The 20978-nt window shown below is 40.1% G+C and overlaps 1 protein-coding gene across 4 annotated transcripts in view; it reads right to left on the bottom strand.

Moving 5' to 3' along the window:
* The window catches only part of SLC10A7 (solute carrier family 10 member 7), a 282712-nt gene that overhangs the window by 40981 nt on the left and 220753 nt on the right, over positions 1–20978 (bottom strand). For all 4 annotated transcript variants that reach the window (XM_020978290.2, XM_020978288.2, XM_020978289.2 and 1 more), the window contains 3 exons: positions 14997–15080; positions 5052–5217; positions 3271–3322 (listed from right to left, as the gene is read on the bottom strand). In XM_020978290.2, the coding sequence (XP_020833949.1) occupies positions 3271–3322; positions 5052–5217; positions 14997–15080 (302 nt within the window). The remainder of the gene's footprint in view (positions 1–3270; positions 3323–5051; positions 5218–14996; positions 15081–20978) is intronic.

Genomic DNA, 20978 nt, shown 5'->3' with positions numbered 1-20978 from the left:
AATCTACATAGGTGGAATTTCCTGATCTTATGAAATCACAAAACTTTGATGTATTCCTGTGGAAAGAATAGGCTGATCTAAATGGCTTAGTGATCTAGCTATATAAATGGCAGTAGTTGTCAGTATTAGTTCAGTTCCTAAATAAGTGCTCGAAGGGGCAGCTAGATGGCACAGTGGATAGAGCACTGGCCCTGAAGTCAGGAGGACCTGAGTTCAAATCCGGCCTCAGACACACAACACTTACTAGCTGTGTGACCCTGGGCAACTCACTTAACCCCATTGCCTAGCAAAAAATTAAAAAAAACTAAAAACCTAAATAAGTGCTCAAAGAGCCAATGTGCTGGTGGGGGCCATGACCTGGAACTATTTCACATCCTCTGGTATGTGAGCAAAGATGTCCTCAAATTAATGGAGAGCTGGACAAGTGCTTAGTTTGACACTCAAGGCCCCCACAATCTGGTTCCAGTCTAGTCTTTCTAGCGTTAGCTCAGAAAACTTCCCTTTATCTTTTTCAGACAGCAATTTCTCTAAATTTGGGGAGTCTTAATGGATTGCAAGTTCAAAGTGAGCCAGCAGTCCATTATTTAAGTCAAAATAACCCATGAGAACTGAGGGTGTTAAGAGAAGCATGGAGTCCAGGAAGAGGGAGGTGACTTTCCCCTTCGACTCTGCCCCTGTCAGACTACCTCTGGAGTACTGCATTTGGTTCTGGGGGCCACACTTTAGGAAGGGCATTAATAAGCTGGAGCACATCCAGAAAGGGCCAACCACACTGATGAAGGAAGGACTGTGGGGAAGGCTGATGGAGTTTGGGGATGCTCAACCTGAAGATGAGCACACTTAGCAGGGATATGCCAGCCACCTTCAGGTTGGGCTGCCATATGGATAAGGCTGCCTTGCTCTTCCTGGCCCCAGAGGGCAGAGCTAAGAGCAGAAGGCCCAAGTCCTAGAAATGCAACACATCTGCTGGGGGCCTTGGTTTCCTCATCTCAAATGGGGATATGATAATACTTCTACCACACATCTCACAGGGCTGTTACGAGGCCTGTATCTTGGGAGGGCTTTGTAAACTTCATTAGCATTATTCAAATTTAAGACAGTGTTTATATTGGTTTTCTTTCCCTACCCCATCTCTGCTTTCTGAAATACCACCAACCCTTCTGGGTTCAGCTCAAACCCTCTCTTCATTTTCTGGGTCTCCCTACTTGGAAGTATGCCTTCCTTTGCCTAACCTCCGAGTGTCGGTCATCTATAGGGAACTGCCTTGAATCACAGTTTTCTGTGCTTTCACGCCTTAAGAGAAAATGTGAATTCCAGAAAATGAGTGGGGCAGCACTACATCATTCTAACTGGAGCACTTGCTGGCCATTTCCAAGCTACGCCTCTTGGTAAACTGTTCACATTGTGGCGACTGTCCACAACCTCCTCTCATTTCCCTCCCACCAGACCACTGGACTCTGACCCTGGAAGCAGCCTGAGGTCTGAGAAGGGAGTCTGTAATTTGCTGCACCTGCGTCTAGGCCTCCGTACCACTTCCCAGCTATTCCCATTATAAAGCTTTCCTTTACGTGTTGCTGTCTTCCCTTTTTAGAACATAAGCTTCTTGAGGGCAGGAGCTGTCTTGCTTTCTAGTGTTGAGATCCCCCGGGCTTAGCACAGGACCAGGTACGTCGTCAATGTTTAATACATGCTTTCTCATTCATTCATTATCCTCTGGCAAATAGGGACCACAGCTCATCATTAACCCCCCAGGTCTTCCATAACAAACAATTCCATCTGGTAAATGCTTACTAAGGCCTTACCATGTGCTAGACTGGGGGTTACAAAAATGAAAAACGACTGGACACCTGCCCTCAACGGGCTTGCAGTGTCCTGTATGATAGACTCAGATAGGGGTAATACAATGCAGAGTTTGTGACGTGGCCAACAGAGACAGGCAGGAAGAGAGTGCTAGGAAAAGCAAGCCTATTTCTTTGCACTCCCTGTGGTATCTGGCACACGCCTTGGACATTCCAGGCGATCAACCAATGTTTGTTGAATGAATACACGTGGACTTTGTATTATTCCACAGATGTATTCCTAGAAGTTCTGTGTTAAATGAACCTTATTTTAAATGCATTAGAAAAGCTCACTATTTAAAGGCACTTTGCTGTTCTTATTAGTGTTCTTCTTCCCCAAACTACTTTGCATTTATTTTATGTCTGGTTTAAATATACTTCAGATGTTTCTCTTATTAGAAGGTAAGCATCTTCAGGTCAGAGACTGTTGTAGTCAACCAATCAATCAACAAAGATTTATTACTGCCAGGCACTGTTCTAAGTTCTGGGGATACAAAGAAAGGTAAAAACAGTTCTTGCCCTCAAGAAGCTTATACTCTGATGGGAGATGCTTAGCCTGAAGACAAGAAGATGCAGGGACATGCTGGGCATCTTCAACATTACATGGACCAGGGACTAGCCTTGTTCTTCATATCAAAGTTGGGATGATGTAGCGGGTCTTACAAGGCATTTTGCTCGGTCCTTGTTACCCCACTTATTTTCTGGAATTCAGGTTTTCTCTTAACAAGGCATGCAAGCACAGAGAACTGTGATTCGAGGCAGTGCCCTATGGATGCTAGAATGTTTATAAATAGGCACATGAAAGATACAAACAGAGGGGATGGGAGGTACCCTTCTCTGGAAGCTAGAGGCTGGGAGGAGGCCTCTGAAGAAGGGGTGATCTGAGCTGTGTCTTGAAGGAAACCAGGGAATCTGAGAAGTGGCTGTAAAGAGGGAAAGGGTTCTTTCATTTTGTTTTTGCTCCCCAGCACCTAGCCCAGTGCTTGGCACATAGCAAGCACTTTATAAATGACTCTTAATTGATTAATTTGCAAAGTAAAGAATTCTTTTGTAAATCACAAACCACTCATTAGTCTATCTGTTTTATAAACCCTTATTTTTTTTACTCAGTTACTTTTTATAATTGGGCACACTTGCATTTGAAAACAGCCCCAGTGCATCACAAGCTCACACCTCACATTCTTTGGGTCCATGACTCCTATCGATGCCCCTGACTTCTATTCCTCACATCACTATGGAAGAGAGAAAACCTAGGGTTACAAGCTGAGCACAGCCTGTCAAGCTGGAAGGGAACAGGGGGGGCTGGAGGGTGGGGACAGAGGAAGAGCGAGGCAGGTCTCTGCCATGTCTCTAGAAATGACAACCCTTTCCAGAGGTTCTGAGCCCTACTTTCCCGAAAAAAGGGGCAAACATCAGAAACCAACTCACGTACCTTGTGGAAAAGAAGAACGTTAAAAACATAAAGCTCAGCTGAACAGAAAATACTGAAAGAGAAAAGAAAAATATGAAATTATCATTGTAATGATTGAAGATGTACTAGTGCTAACAGCTTATACATGCCTTTGGCTTGGGAGGCTGAGAGCCAGCTGTGGGGCAGTGGAGAGAGTCAGGCTTTGGAGTCAGAAGGCCAAGGCTTACTCTGAGTGTGCTCATGGGTAAGCCATTTAACTCTTCTGGGGCCCAGGTTCTTAATCTGTCAAATGAGACGGTTGGATTAGACGTTCTCAGAGACGGCTTCCAGATTTAAATTGTGATCATTCAGTTGTCTGCTGTGCATTGTCATGTGTGGCTTTAAAAAAATCCATCATCTGCCAGTGGACAACCTGCTGCTGATACATACCCTGCCACTGGCTGGGCTGGTCCACAGAACAGACACACATTCAGAGAATCACAGAACCTGAGATCTGGAAGGAGCTTCAGCTGCCGTCTCGTCCAGCCCAAACTGGACAAGAGTCATAACTGTTAACAACTGACAGGTGGCTGTCCAGGCTCCACATCAGACCTCCAAGCCCCGCTAAGGCACAGTGAATAGAGTCCAGGGCCTGAAGTCAGGAAGACCCAAGTTCAAATCTAGCCTCAGACCCTTACCAGCTGTGCAACCTCAGGCAAGTTATTTAACCTGTTTGTCCCAGGATAAACATCCCCAATTCCTTCAGCCAGTCCTCACATGTCACGAGTTTAAGGCAATCACCACTCTGGCTGCCCTTCTCTGGACACTGGCCAGCTTATCAACGTCCTCCTTAAACATGGTTGCCAAAACGGGACACAGTGTTCCAGTTCCTGAGGAGGCTTCAGGGAATGTGATCATCAGCACTTTATATCTAGAAGCTACACCTCTCTTAGTGCAGGCAAGATGGCAATGCTGGCTTCATACCCAATGCCTTAGCTTTCATAGGTTCTGCCCTGAGCTTGCACTCTATTGACACAGCCTTCAAGAACTCAGGGTCACCTCCATGTCTGGAAAGAGAAGACCTTGGGTGGAAGTTAGACAGTGGTAATAAAATAGTCATAGCTGACATTTGCAGAGAGCTCTATAAAAGGTTTCCTCTTCATCACCCATTGACTCTATTTTTGCTGCCTGAGAATAAGCTGAACAGATCCCATCCTCTTTCCTCACGACAGCCTTCAAACACTTGAAGACAGCCACCATGTTCCTCATGAGTCTTCTCCAGGATAAACATCCCTCAGAACGACCCAGTGAAATATTTCTGACTCCAATTTCCATTTTAAAGCGAGGCTGGGAGAGGTTGTCTTGCCTCAGTCTTAAGTTAGCTACAGTGACAGTAGGTGATAAAGCTAGAACCTGTACTTAGGTCTTCTGCTTTGAGGCCCAGTACTCTACTCACTCATCACACTCGGCTGACTCTTCTCATTTCCATGACCCAGTGGTCCGCTTCCTGCTGGACTTTACAAATGCTATTGTTCACCTAGACCTGTGATCGCTTCATGATTGTCACTGGGGTTAGAAAGCTGTCTCTGCTTAACCTGTAGGTATCATTTAAAAGATGAAGGGCCCCGAGAATGACAAATGGTATGTTTTTATTAGAGAGCAGCTGTTCACTCTGAAGTGGTGGACGTGAGGTGGTCTGGAGAAATCTTAGCTAATCAACTTAACATCCCCAATGAACTCAGAATGGAAAGACTGCTATTTGCTATCACCCTAAAGGCTGAGCTAGGAGGTGGTGGTGATGGGGGAGGGAGTATCAAACTTACTTATGAACAAAATCATGAGAAGGCTGAGGCCATCCAGGTCAATATTAGTATTGGAGAAAGTGTCACAGAAGGTCGTGTAGATGATTGTGAGTAGAACACAACTGCTGATTGCCCCAAATGGAGGCTTCTTCCTCTCAAGCCAATCTTTGATGTACCTTCGGACGATCTGAAACAGAGAAAGCAACAGGTCTGCCTCTTTTTCAAAAGATTTCAGGAGCCAAGCGGGGCATCACAAAGTGAACTTGACAGCAGAAAGACATAAAGGGAAGAGAATAATTTTGATGATGGCCACAATGGATTTCAAAGCTTCCTTGCCACACAACTCTTCTTCTGGGGAATTTAACATTTGTACTGCAACTTCCACTGGGTGTCCATAATGAGAGTATATTTTCAACTGCATTCAAATCCATCCTTAATCATGCCAAATGTTCTTTGCTAGCTGTCACTGAGACATGCCCATTAAGCCTCCCCAAAGTTTATCTCCTCAGCTGATCCTAATGGATGGATGCAATTATCACTGTCCCCCTTGCCTCAACAGACCATTCCAAGTGCATCTTTGGGAATCTTAAAAATCTGACATCTTTAGGAATTTCATGACGGCAGATAATCTAAAGTGATCCATGAAACATATTAATATTTTAAAAAGCCAGCGATGCACCAGAAGTTTTTAATTAAATTATAACTCATGCTTGAAAAGCAAAAAGTGCATGTGTTGTGGGAGTTTAAATAATTCAAACTCTGAATATCTAGAGTTTTTGTAAATCCAAAGACAAATGCCATTTGCATGCTCTTAGAATACCAGAATTAACACTTGAAAATGAGCGAACCTGCCATGACTTCACCATAAGAGGAGAAGTAGAATCTGAAGTTGTTTAGCAAGAGTCTTGTAAAATGAAAGTTTAATGACAAAAGTCACCTTCATTTTCAGAACTTGCTGTGACACGGAGGATCTGAATAGTAGAGATGAATCTGGCTTTGAGAACCATCTGTTAACTTCTATTTAAAACTTTCATTTAATGGGTGGGGTGGGGTGGAGGAGAGGTGGACTCCTTTAAAGCTATATCCACAGTATTACGGTAAAGACTTGTCACTCAATTATCCTGTATGACCGGAATCTGAAATGCCGCAGCAGGCTGTACTGCCATGATCCATTAGCCATAATGAGGTCAGGGAACCTGCACTGACTTCTGCCAGGGGGTGCTCCTGTCTCCTAAATATGGCATCATTAACATGCCTTGAAAAAGAAGACTTAAATCCACAGCAGAATACACTTTACAGAAAAGTGCGACTACACAGTATAATCCTCTACCTAATAGATGCTGGAACATCTTCAAGCTTCTCCAAGAACATCTTCCTGATGGTCAGTCAAGAAATGGAGCTTTGAAGGAATCTGACCGGCCAGCACAGCAGCCAGCTGGCACAATCAACAGAATTTTCGACTTGGAGTCAGGAAGAACTAAATTCAAATCTTGTCTCAGACACTTGCTAGTCATGTAATCCTGGGCAAAGTCACTTAATCATTTTTAGCCTCATTTTCCTCATGTGTAAAATGTATATAATTACAGCATCTATTTCATAAGGCAGTTCTGATGATCAAATGAGATAACATATACAAAGTGCTTTGTAAACTTTAAAGTGCTATATAAATGCTAGCTATTATTATTATTGCTACTATTATTATTATTAGGCTAGTCATGGGAATACACATCAAGTTAACCAGATGAACAACGGTTAAAGAAAGTTAGGAAATAGCATAGGTTTTGAAATTTAAGGTGCCTGTTAAATTGGCAAAGAAAATAAAAAATGGAGACAGTCAATGTTGGAGATGCTGTAAGAAGAAAGTTAGGAAATAGCATAGGTTTTGAAATTTAAGGTGCCTGTTAAATTGGCAAAGATAATAAAAAATGGGGACAGTTAATGTTAGAGATGCTGTAGGAAGACAGGCAAACTTATACACTATTAGTAGAAGTACAAATTAGTCCAACCATTCTGTAAGACAATTTGGAATTATACGAGAAACACTGAGCCAGATCACTACTGGGGAATATACCCCAAATTGGTCAATGGTAGAAGGAAAGTTCTCATATATCCAGAGTAGTATGTTTCATGGTGTTCCCAAAGGAGAAACAAAATGAGTGTCCATCAATTAGAGAAAGGCTGAGCAGACTGTGGCATATGAATGTAATAGAATGTCACTGAGTTCTTAAAAACTGAAAAAAAAAATGAATTCAGAGAAATTTGGGAGACTAGCATGAAAAGACATTTACTATTATAATTGAAGACCACACTGAAGGACAGCAGAACTCAGATTAATTGCAATAACCAATCTTTGTCTCATAAAAACAGCTATTCAAACATATTTCACTTTTGGTAGAATAATGGGGGACCACAAGAGTAAACTGTTTTGTCAAATTTTTTTGCCTGACTGGTCATTCATTGTCATTATAACACTATAATGGAGGGTTCATATGGAAGGTATATAAAAAAATAAAAGAGCATTAAAGAAAGATATTAACTTGAAAATCCAAAATAAAATTAAAGGTGATTTTATAAAATATCTCTTTCTTTTTTTAAAAAAAAGAGAAATCATACTGAAAAACTCAAAAAATCAAATCTTCACTTTTTACTTATGGCATTCATTACATAAAGAATTTTCTAAGACTTTAAATGTAGCTTAACCTCTACTGTTATAGACAAAAGGCATAAAATAATTGTGCTTTTTGTCTCCTCAAGCTTCACTGTGAAGGCTTATGGAGAATAGAAACAGTTTCACCAAAGAGTGGACTTTCAAATGGCTCAGTTTTTGTTTTTCTGGAGGGTGGTGGTGCAAATATTGATCCTGGACAGTGGAACTAATGGCAAAGCAAGAACCATGACTTTGGGTCAAAGTCGTGGCTCTCCGGGAAGTCTCCTGACAGCAGGGGAATTCACAAAGATCATTTTTATACTTTGATACACTTTATAAACTTGCATGGGGCAGTATCAAGCAGACAGTTGTCAAATATAAATTCAAAATCAATTTCTCTAGGAAATGAATTAGGTTATTCCATAGATTTGGAGCCTGGAGGAACATTAGAGGTCATCTAGCTCAATTTCCCTCTCTTCCCACTTTTACAGATGAACAAACTGATGTCCAGAGAAATGTGACTTGCTTAAGGTCATACATCCAGTAAGTAGTGATGGAGACTAACCCTCTACCTATGGTCTCCTTAGTATTTTATACAGGGCATTTGACATTATAGCAGGTTATACCAAAGGAAAACATTCAAGTAACAGAAATCCCCTGATTACGATATTCTACAGTCTATATGACCCCACTCTAGGAGAAAATGAAAATATAAAATCCCTCTCCTCCAACACTCTTCTACCGCTACCCCCAAAATAGATGCAAGCAAAGAGGAACAAGGGAAAACTTAGCATTTTATCATTACCAGGTAGGCACCAGACAACCCATCAATAAGCTGCTCTACAATCACCAATTGTATTTATAAGCATTAAAAATACCTTTAAACACCCAATACTCTATGTCCTCATAACAAACTACCAATGGCCTGATGAGAAAGTAGACTTCTTACAATATGCCATTATAGGAGACAGAAAAGAGAAAAGGGGCCCTCTTGTCCCCTGAATCCCCTACCTTGCCTTTAAATGTATCCTAGATTCTATAGTCTCCCTGCTACTTAATAAAAATATAGAAAAATGAACTACTGCAAAGGAATATTTCAGATGAGGGCTATGCCAAGTGAAACAATCATAACAGGGGAAGAATAACTTGTTTGGAACCTCTCCCTTTGTTCAGGAGTCTCATCTTGGGCATTTTCTCAGCACTGACTAATCAACCAATAAACATTCATTAAGTACCTACTAAGTGCCAGGCACTTTGCTAGGTGCTGAATCTATCACATTCTATCTGGACAGGGTCTGAAACTAAGTTCAATCTTGTTTTTTTAAAACAAGCATTCGATTCGCAGAAGTGTCTGCTCTTTTCAAAGGACCCAAATTACCTGTTGGTTTCTTTAATTCTGCAACTAAAAATTCTGCACTGTTGAAATTGGGTGGCAAGGGAGTGTACACATGCCTCTTTCTGAAACTTATCACCTTCAGCATGTTCTTGAGCGAGTCACTGAAGTGGATCTCAGTGTCCTCATCTATAAAATCAGAGGGCTGGACTAGATGACCTCTAAGATCTGGCTCTAAAGCTATGACCCCACGGAATTCCTGTACTTCTAGGACCGATGAGTCTGACACTTCCAATCCAGTTCCCCATTGGAACAGGAACCATGCCAATTTTACCCAACTTGTGAACTGCCTTGTCCTTTAGGATTTTTTATCAAATATTAAGGAGGCAAAGATTTTGCTCAAGGCACTGGACATAGAAGTCCTAGTATTTTCTCTTGAGGAAAAGAAAAACACATCATGCTGAGAAGGGAAAACAACATTCTGGTGTAGAGGTCAACCTTATCTCTTTTATCAGGCTTTATGCTCATTCATTTACCCTCAATGAACTAATAAAATTAAAGCATTACAGAATCTTCATTATCTTTTATGCTTTCCCCAGTGAAGACTGGGGTGATGGTAGGAATTCTTATTGCATTGGTTTAATACTTCAGTTTTCTATTTTAAATTAAGGACTGGGAAGGGTGCAGGTCCTACAAATAGGGAAGCTTAGGTTTGCTACTTTGCATTTCCATGGAGCTGGGTCCCGCCCCAAATATTTACCATCTTTCAAGTCATTAATTGGGTTAAATAACACATCTCAGTAAAGAATTCAGATATCCTAAACTAATTATGGGAAGAGGAAGAGTTATGATTTTATCATCTTAGCAAACTCCTTCCACCAGGTAATTTGCAGGTCTCAATTTGGTAGCTAAGTCCTAAGAAACTACTTGAAGGATATAGAAATTGGGACTTGTCTAGGGTGACAGGTTTGAACCTAGGTCTTTTTATAATTTTTAAAATAAACTTATTTATTTATTTTTAGTTTTCAACATTCACTTCCATAAGATTTTGAGTCCCAAATTTTCTCTCCATCTCTCCCCCTGTCCTACACCAAGATGGCATGTATAATATAGGTTCAACTTAAACGTTCATATTAAACCTATTTTCACATTAGTCACTGAACCTAGGCCTTTCTGACTGTAAGCCCAGAACTCTATTCATTATGTTACATTACCTCTAATTCCAGAATCCTTATGAAGAATTATATCCGATTCTTGAGTTTGTCAATTTTTTGATATCACATCCCTGCCTTTTCTTCTCTTATCTTTAAAATCTACAATAGGAATTTCTGAATGAGAATGGGAATGCATGGTGGCAATTTTAGTGCTGATCTTTTCCTTTTAAGGAATATATGCAATTTCCCCCAAGATCTTGGGTGAACCAAGATCTTTATAATTTTCACTCTGTATCCCTGTGTATCAGATACACAGACTGCAACACTCCTAAGACCAAAACCAGATTAAAATGTTATTGTGAAATATTTAACAAAATAAATAAAAATACAGTAAAACATAGTTAGTGTTAACATGTGATTTTCTAAGTCAATATGTGGCCCACCCTAACTATTTGAGTCTGACACCACTGCAGTATCCCATCAAATATATGTATAGTTTCTAATCTGTTCATTATGTTTTGTGACTTAAGCAACATCCAGCTGAAAACCTCTCTGGGACCCATTCTCTGGGTCAATGGCTGAGAACCTAACGAAACCTCGCATCTGTGGAGCACTTAAACATTTTACCATTCTGTTCTCTCTTACAGAAAGGGCAAAGTCTGCTTTTTCTTATTCTGTGTATTCCCAGTCCTTAGTAAACAGTGCCTCGAACACAGCAACCTTCTAACAAATGCTTACTGATTGATGGATAAAATCTCTGTGACTCTGTTTAGTTGGTGTTGTTTGGGGTGATTCTGTTTTTGCTACATTTAAAAAGTTCTCTTTGTTCTTTGGAAGTTCCCACAGTGATATTTATTTGGGCCATTTTCTTTCTTCCTTTCCTCGTAGGAATCCCCTAGGAGGAAAGATATTATTAGTCCCAAATTGTAGACAGAAAAACTGAGGTACAGATGGCATAAGTAGATTGCCTTAAAAATTTAGTGGAGGGATAGGAATTAGAACCCATATGTCCTGCCTGCTATCTCAGTTTCCTCTTTTCTTTTTCACTAGACCACCCAGTTTTTCAATGCATTCTACTGAATAATGTAACCAATATTTCCCTCTAACCAGAAACAATATAAGGTAATGGGATAGTTTCCCATTTACATAACCGATATAATTTTAGAGGTTGCAGAAGGGTGCAAGCTTAATACCTCCTAATTTAACTTTAGTTAACAGAGGTCTACTAGGAAAGCAGCAGTGCCGACATTAAACTGGAAAATGAATCGCTAATGGAGAGACCAGAGAATGAATGACTAATAATGCACAGATATACTTTTTTATTATTTATTCATAGAAAACAGTGGGTTTCAAAGTCTGTTGCTTTGAAAAATGCCTAAGCTCGTCGAATATGATGAAAGGTGGTGAAAATTCTATTTCATTAACATTTAATCATAAATCACTCTTAAATAAAAAGTATAAAATAAAAATTTGTCACAAGCATTTAGATATGGAGAAAAAAAGGTCTGTTGAAAGAGGAAAGAAAATACTATAGCAGTGTTCATTGTTTCTGTTTTTTGTCAACTCTGGAAATTCAATTTCAGTCAACAAACATTTTTATTAAGAACTCGCTATGTGCAAGGTTACTGTGGCAGTTAGTCAGAAGGCATAAAACCGCCAAAATGAAACAGTGCCTGCCTTCAAGTAGCATATATTCTCCCACGGGGCAGGTGGATGTTGGAATATGTTCCCAGATAAGTAAATACAAAGTCATTTTTTTTGGTTGGATGGATCATGAGCTTCCTGTAGAAGGAAGGGGCTTGAGCTAAAACTCACAGGGAGCTTAGGGACTCCAAGAGGAAAGAAAGAAAAGGGCTCAATTAAAGATCATTGGCCAAATTTCCAAAAGACAATCAATCAATAAACATTTATTAAGTGCCTACTATATGCCAGCTGGGCTAAACAATGGGGATACAAAAAGAGGCAAAAGATAGACCTTGCCCTTAAGGAGCTTACAATCTAGTGGGGGAGAAGGAAAAAAAATGACAGAATGCAACAAAAACAAAACTATCCCCAAACAACAGCAATAATACAAGAAACAAAATGGGGAATTTTGATTGATTTGATTGATTGGGGAACGGCTGAATAAACAGGGATATATTATTTTTGCACCATGAGAAAGGACACATGTAAGGAATTCAGAGAAACTTAGAAGACTTGTGTGAACTGAAGTAGAGAAAAATAAGGAGAACCAAGACAACACTGTACTTATGGCCATGATAACATGAATTAAAACCACACTAAAAGAGATCAGATGGATGCAATGACCTTGGAGGCAATGATCTCAACTCTAGATGACTGATAATGACCTTGGGACTAAATGAAGCCTATACCATCAGACATGGGCCATGCATTGGCTTGCTTTACTTCTGTATTTATTACACAGGAGGTTTTGGGTAGGGAGAGTTACTGAGAAGTGACAATGATGTAAATTAAAGAAAGCATTAAACAATCTCCATAAAAAAGATACTTTACCACTTATTATATGGATAGGAAAAAAGTCTCCTGACAGCTTGCTATTGGGAATAATCAACACCTCTACCAATTCAAGAGTCCTATGCTGATTAAACTTCATAAAAATTTAGACCCTCTGACCCAATCTTTATTCTTCCATGCATTCTGATGTGTTTATTCATATCATTGGTATTTGAAATATTCCCTAGGCCTATAAAGAAAAATGTATACCAACTATGAGTTACTATCTATTATTGATTCTAGTACCAAGAAAATAAACATGGTGCTAAACTGATATTGTCTGCGACACACAAAGTATGGAACTATGAATTGCCAGCTGTATTTGTTATACCTCCGGAGGACAACATTAATGTACTCTGTATTTGATCTGAGGCTATCACAGAGGATGCCATTAAAACCCTCTTGCGAGAAGTTTTGTATGGTGTGATTTTCAATCAAGCAGACAACAGCAACCCACCTAACTATGCTATAGTTAGGTGTACTTCTCTTGCTATTTTAAGTGCCAGTAATGCATTTATGGCCCCAGGATTATGCAAGGTCCATAATTCCTCTGTCATCATTCCACTGGGGTTACAAGCTATTCCTATAGAAGCTTCTTTGTTTCAGTTTCAGTCCTTTCTTCATGTTTAAAATCCAAGAGACAAATAAGTCATATTTTTTTTGAGTAATAAATCAAATTTAACTCCTGCTCTGCATTAGGAAAGAAAATATTCATTTTCATGGATGTTCCCCTGGGAATGTAGTCTGTAGAATGAAATTCTAAGAAGAGATTCAGCAAGATTCCACTCTGAACTCAATATCCAACATTTCTCCATGAGGAAAGACTAAAGTTAAAACAAATTAATGTACTGTGGATCATTCACTACAAGAAATTAAGCAGGGAAGATTTTTTTCTATTATCTTGTTGAAAGCAGAAAAGGAACTCTAAGATCACAGGATTTTTAAAAAAACAGTATTTTCAAGTGAGTTGTGGTACAGCATAGGAGACTGAGGACTGGCAATGGAGTTGGGAAGACATGGTTCAAGTCTTGCCTTTGACACATTATAGCTGTATGATTCTGTGGAAATCATTGAACCCTTGTGAGGTTTAGCAATTTCTTAAGACTTACGTGCTAAATGGATTGGGCAAATAGATAATGGATAAATGGATTGGGATCTGCCTTGGTGGAAGAAGTCTCTATGTGCAGGAAATCACATATCCCTGATGTATTCCTGCATTATTATCAGCACTCCTCAGTGGATAGACAGCCTACAATGAAAACAAGACAACCTGGATCCAAGTTCTATTTCTAACACACACACTGGCCACATGACCTGGGCAAATCACGCATCCACTAAGTGCTGCAGACAACTAAGGCCACAAGTTGCAGAGAAGGTATTAGGGGAGCTTCCTCATTCAGAATTTCCTCATACCAAAGAAATCACAGACCCACAGGCCCAGTTCCTATCAAGATCCATATGTAATCATAAACTTCCAGAAAAATAATGAAAGTAAAACGACAGAGAATTGGTTCCAACAATGTATGCACCATCATTAAGACTGACCTTTGGGTCCAATATCCAGATCTTCCTAGGAATCGATTTTGTGGATATTATTTCCTAAACAGCATTGCATGCTAGTCGTTTCCCATTTGTTTTCAAGCAAGCTACAGAGAAGCTAGAATAAACTCAACATTCATTAGTCCATATAGACCACAGGATGGCTCTACCATCACTCATGCGTACAAGAGTGATTTTCCCTCCCTCTGTCCAGACCTTTGCTTTCAACTTTCTGACTTTGGGCAAGACACTTAATTTCCATCAACCTCAGTTATCCCATCCACAAAGTGAGTGTGATAAACTAGATGGCTTCTATGATCCTGTGATCTGTGTGGGGAGTCTCCAACTTGGGAACTCCCCATACTAATATAAACAAGCAATTTGTCTGTAGCTTCTGGTCTTAGAGAACAGCCTGGGGGCACCACAAGTGACTTGCCCAAGGTCACAGAGCTAGTATATGTCAGAGGTAGACTTTCCTGACTGCAATGTAGGTCCCTTTCCACTATACTGTACTGTCTTTCATTGTAAAAGTGATAGAAATAGATGAAGGGCAAGGATAATGTGGTAACTGAAGAGTCAAGAAGTTATCTACTATTAGGTTCTGAGACTTTTCTCACTCTTGAAATTCCATTTCAAGGATCAAATGTGATATTTGTAAAAAGTGCTTACCACAGTGCCTGGTACATCGTAGGCACTATGTATATACACACTTACTCTTCTTCGTTCCTGTTTATTCATCTCTCCTGCCAGAAGGCTGGGTATAGGAGGGTGGAACTCACCTGGCCAATAATGAGAGGGACAACAACAGTCATAGAAAGCTGGGAAAATATCGAGGTAAAAGGCACAGAAGATGATGATCCCAGCTGTAAAAAAAAAAGGAGAGAGAAGGAATTCAGGAATCAGTTTATAATGAGCTTGTCAGAACAAAAATCATTTTTATTTGTGAATAATGCAGTAAGAATCAAATTCACACCCACAAAGGGACACATATATGATAGCTGCATACAAACACAGAGAAAGTTATGTTTCTTTCAATTTTCTAAATTTAATGCAAAGCAGTCTGCCTACCAGCTGTTAAACCAGATGTTTGGGTAACAAAAATTCAGTAACTTGTCCAAATGGCGGATTCTGAATAATCTCTTCAAGCCTTTACTGAAAACACCACAAATAGCAAAAACTTATGTTACTTCAAACACTTGGTGTACTTCTTGGAGTTTATATTTTAATGTTTCAATTTGTAGTAATCAAGACATCAATAAATATTTGTTAAGTGCCTACTATGTGCCAGGGATGAAAAAAAAAGATGCAAAAGAAAATTCTTGACCTCAAGGAGCTTATAAACTAACGGGGAGACAGTATTAAAATAGATTTCATCTCACTGCTCTAGGCACAATTTCTATATTGTGGCCACAATCCCTTATTGTATGACTCTTGTCCATATTCTCCCACAGATCTCTTACACAGAAGGCCATCAGAGGTGCCCAACTACTTCTGATCTCTATACTGCCTTGGGCTTTCAGTAAACCTTCACATACCTCCAGTTTCTGGAGTTGCTGCAAGAATTATGCTTGGCTTGTCTTTCACTGGATCATTGTCATTGACTTTTTCCAGCTCAAAATGAAAAATGTTTCAAAGTTAAACCTCACTTAGTTTTGGCCAAGAAGTTCATGGATCCCAGGCTAAGAGTCCCTATTTTAAAGAAAGCCTTAACTGATTCGCCAGCTGTTAGTACTGTCCCTCCTCCAATTCTCTTTCATTTACTTCTCTGTTCGTTGTCCTCCTTCTTTCCCCAGGAGAAAGTCAACTCCTTAGGGGCAACTTCCTTAGGGAAGTCTCTGACTTCCCAGTGCCTAGAACAGTCCTTTACACAAGAGTACTTGACAAATTGAAGTGAATCACTAATTATTATTTTTTTCCTGATCTGCTGAAACTATAATTATCAAAATGTTTGGTGCTGTTTTATATTATCTTGTCTTCCTCTATCCCACAAATCTCCAAGAATTGCCAAGGATTTATGTTCTGCCTAAAATTGGACTTGAATTCATTTAATATCAGCAGCAATGCTGACAACTGGCTGACAATTTAGGCAGTCAGAATTGCAGCTTAAGCCTTTTCCTCTATGACTAATATAGGATTTAAGCAATGAAGAGTGTCAAGGAGAAAATCAGAGCCTGGTAGAAAACAACAACCACAACAAAATGACCTTTAGGTGTCTCTCCATGGGCAAGAACCAAAGGACTGAATGTTAGTAACTATACCTCTCAGCAGTGATGGCACCCTGAGGACCTGGCTTTGAGCCACAGCTCTGACACTTACTACCTGGGTTGGGCAAGCAAGCCGCGTTTTCTCTTGGGCCTCAGTTTCCTTACCTGAAAAGAGAGGGGTTGGCCTAGATAATAGTTAAAAAAAAATTAGACCCTTCTCCTCCCTCCTATAATTTAGAAAATAAAAGGAACAAATATGAAAAATAAAATTCTCAATACATAGCTACATAGCATAGTCTGGCAAAAACAAATTCCAATGTTGGCTATGTCTAAAAATATCTCCTTCTACATTTTAAGTTTACTACTTGTCTTCAGGTGAGTTTTATCTTCATGCTTTTGGACTCATGATTTTTGTTATGTGAATTAGAGTTCTTAAATTCTTTCAAAGTTGTTTTTTCCTATAATGCTTTTAATCATTGTATAAATGGTTCTAGTTCACTTTACTTTCTAATAGTTAATAAAAATCCTCTGAAATGGTCCATTTCATAATTTCTTATAGTCCAATAATATTCCATTACGTTCATATGCCATATACAGCCTCTTCTAAACAGAAGGAAATGCCTTCTGTCTTTAATTTTTAGCTATTATAAAAAGAGTTGCTACAAATATTTGTGCACCTATATAACTCTTTTTCATATGTACAATTTCTTTGGCAGTATAGACCTAGTAGTGATATTGCCAGAAAAAAGGATATGCACGTTTCAGTAACTTTTTGGGCACAGCTCCAAATTGCTTCCAGAATGGCTAGACCGATTCACAGCTCCACCGACAACACATGAAATGTGCATGTTTCCTCACAACTTCACCTACATTTGTCATCTCTGCTAGTCTGGTAGGCATGAGGGGGAACCTTGAAGCGCTTAATAAATGCTGTCTTTCCCTGTATCTCCAAGGCTAGCATAATGCCCGCACACAGTAGGTGCTTAATAAATGTTGATTGTCTTTCTTTGTTATCTGCAGTGCTCAGTACAATGCCTGGTACATAGTAGTTAATAAACGTTTATTGATTGACAGATCCAAACCCTTCATTTTATAAATGAAGAAATCAAAATCCAGAAGGGTTAGTTGATTTGCTCAAAGGTAACTCAGGTCTCTATTCTCTTTCTTCTTTCACAACACTCCTTCCCTCTCCCACCCTGTTCAGTGTCACTGCTTAAAACTTTCAGTGGCAGCAAAAAACAGAGTAGGTACCCATTAACCAGGGAATGGGCAAACAAATCATAGTGCATGAACATAATAGAAAATTACTGGGACCATAGGAACTTATGAATTTGAGGAATTCAGGAAACAGTGGACAGATTTGCATGAAGTGATGCAGAATACACAAGTGGAGCCAGGAGAACAAGAGTCACAGCATGATTACAGTAATGCAAACGAAAAGGAGGACAATGGGAATCATAGTGAACTGTGAGCTAAGTATTTATCAAGTAATTGCGTTGTACAGGCAATCCCAGGTGCTAGAGACCCCAAGACAAAGAAGACCCGCTTTGGAAATGGGAAAGACTACAGTGTCTGACACATGCTGGCTACGTGACCCTGGGACAGTCACTTTATTTCACAGGGCACCAAGCAACCTGCTAAGGCTCTTAAGTCACAGACTAGTTACCAATCTGCCTTGGATAAAAGGGAGTATACAGATTAGGAGTTTTCTACATGCAATCAGAGAGCTGAACAAAAAGGGAAAGCTAATAGCTAGTTTGTTTTTTTTTTTTTTAACATAGTGTGTCTTCAAAGTGAAGGGTCAGCAGAATTAGACAGAGTGGACAGAATCCCATAAATGTCCCTCAGTTCTCATGCAGAATCCTTAAGCCATCTGGGCCATGAGCTTGCCTCGAACCTGCCACTTCAGCCATTGGCACCAAATTATTTCTGTGTAGTTTTTTTCATGCTCACTTTGGAGTTTACAATAGAAGCCATGACAGATTCGTCATTAAAATATGAAGAACAAGGATCACAGGCGATGTGAAACTTCTGCTTTAGTTAAAATCATCCCTGCATAAGAAACGAGGGCCTTATACTTAGACCCTCTATGCTGCCTTACGCCAGATGCTTATCTTCTTTCTTCTGGATGCCAGGGCAGACTTCACAGCTTCAGGAGGCTCCCTGAGGAGACCCGGGCATCCACTGACTGACCGCAGCTACAGGACTGGTGACAGATTCCAAAGAAGCAGCTTATGTCAATTATGCCAAATCTGATTCCAGCACTGAGGGTTCCCTCCTCATGGAGGGCACTTCTGAGGCAGCCGTCCTTTGGGGTCTCCTCCTCAGCAGCCCTCTCCTACCTGATCTGGCACCTTGTACCCTGTTAATTACATCTCTGACCAAGTTTGCTCCAGATTCTATGAACTGACAGAGCCTGGAGGGAGGGCTGCTGGGATCCGTGTTCACAAACAAAGATAGGGCATCTGCAGCCTCTCTGCTACAGAAACCACAGCCATTCTAAAGGAAACGATTCATAACAACTCAGTGGCAAATAAGCTACTCTATCATGGATTGTCTCAAAATAAGTTTTACTGACGTCTTTTGTTTTACATAACAGTTGTTCAAACACAGACACACACAGACACAGACACAGATACACACAGACACATATACTCCTTCCCTCCTAACCAAGAAAAATAGTTAAGCAAAGCCAGCTGAAACAGTGACAAGTGTCTGATGTTGTGGGCAACATTTTAAACACGAGCAGTTTTCTAAGACACAGATTGTTCCTTAGGGTTACTAAGAGACAGACCCCTTTTTAGTAATTCTTTTTCATTTACATCACTGTAATTTTCTGATTCAGCTTACTTTATATTACTTCATACAAGTCTTCTCATGTTCTCTGAATTCCTCATATGCAAAATTTCTAACAGCACAACTTTCATACGCCACAGTTTGTTCAGTCATTCCCCAACTGATGGGCACCCATTTTGGTTTGGAGGGTTCTTTTGCTCCCACAAAAAATGATGCTAAGGATATTTTATTGTACATGGCGGCATTATTTCTGTCATTTACCTACTTAGGATATATGTTCAGTAGAAGGACGCGGGGTCAAATGATATATGATTTACAAAATTACGAACTGTTTTCCACAAGAGCTGGTAGGTACTACAGTGGATAGAGTGCCGGGCCTGGAGTCAGAAAGACTCATATTCCTGAGTTCAAATCTGGCTTCAGACACTTAGAAGCCATGTGACCCTAGGCAAGTCACTTGACCCTGTTTGTGTCAGTTTTCTCATCTGTAAAACGAATGGAGAAAGAAATGGCAAACCACTCCACTATCTTTGCCAAGAAAACCCCAAATGAGGTCACAAAGAATCAGACACGACGGAAACAACTGTACAACACAAAATGGGCTGATTCATAGCTCCAAAAACTGTATTAATGCCTAATTCCTCCCTTGTTTCCTGGAGCAGTGACTGCTTCCAGCTTTGATTGTCTCCGACAATCTGATGCGTATGAGGTAAAACCGTAGAGCTATTTTAATTTGCATGGTGGTAGTGTATAAGGTTGACAATGTGCATTTATTCTTTTAAAAACTGTTTGTTCATACACGGATTATCTTTCTACTAAGGGAATGAAACTACATGAACATCTTGAAAATCTCAAGTTTAAAGAGCTTTCTCCTGTGCTATGGCTCAAATAATTAGTGGGCTCATGGACTTCTGGAATGATTGAATTTAGGGTTAAAAAAGGGTCCTAATTTAATTTAATGAGTGATGTCTCACTTTAAGGTTGTTTTCATTTGCCCTTTGGGTTTATTTCTCTATTACTATGAGATACTTGTGACAAATATATCAATACTTCATTCTAAGTCCAGATGGAATAGATGGCACAGTAAAAGAGGCTAGTGATACCTTTGGGGAAAACATGTCTCAAATAATACTGACCAAAGGAACCAGGGTGATGAGGTGGTTGACTGGCCAAGGCGGCACCTAGCAGGTATGGTAGTGCCTCAGAGGAGATACTGAGGGGGTAGGGTGAAACAAGATGGCATGATTTGAAACAAGATCAAGAATTCTGGTCAATCTTGGCCAGTAGAAAGCTTAGTCCTTTTTCTGATTGCTCTGGGGATTCAAATGAGTAGAGGGTCTTTAGGACTGGGGTTAAGAACCTGGGCCCTGTGAACTTAAAACATTTTTTTTTGGTAAACGTATTTCAATATAATTGGTTTCCTTTATAATCCTATATATTTTATTATATGCATTAAAACATATTATTCAGAGAAGGGGTCCAAAGGCTTCACCAGACTGCCTGAGGGGCCCAGGACACAAAAAAGTTTCAGAAGCCCTGCACTTAGAATGAATGAGCTCAGATCCAGCCTTGCTCTTTCAGTGTGACTTCAGAACAGACTCCCACCCGAGGGAGGGCTGGCCCTTCATTCCCATGATGGCTCTAGAACAAGCCTGCACACCCTGCGGCCCATGGGCTGCTTGTGTCATGCCAAAGGATTTCAGGCACCCATGAAACACGTAGAAGAAAGCATCCCTTGTGTGTAGAGGAAGTCTGCTGGCG

The sequence above is a fragment of the Phascolarctos cinereus genome, unplaced genomic scaffold, assembly GCF_003287225.1.
Source record: "Phascolarctos cinereus isolate Bilbo 61053 unplaced genomic scaffold, phaCin_HiC Scaffold_9;HRSCAF=440, whole genome shotgun sequence".
NCBI lineage: Eukaryota > Metazoa > Chordata > Mammalia > Diprotodontia > Phascolarctidae > Phascolarctos > Phascolarctos cinereus.
Note: the sequence above shows the minus strand (reverse complement) of the source record. Positions and strands in the feature narration are given on the sequence as shown.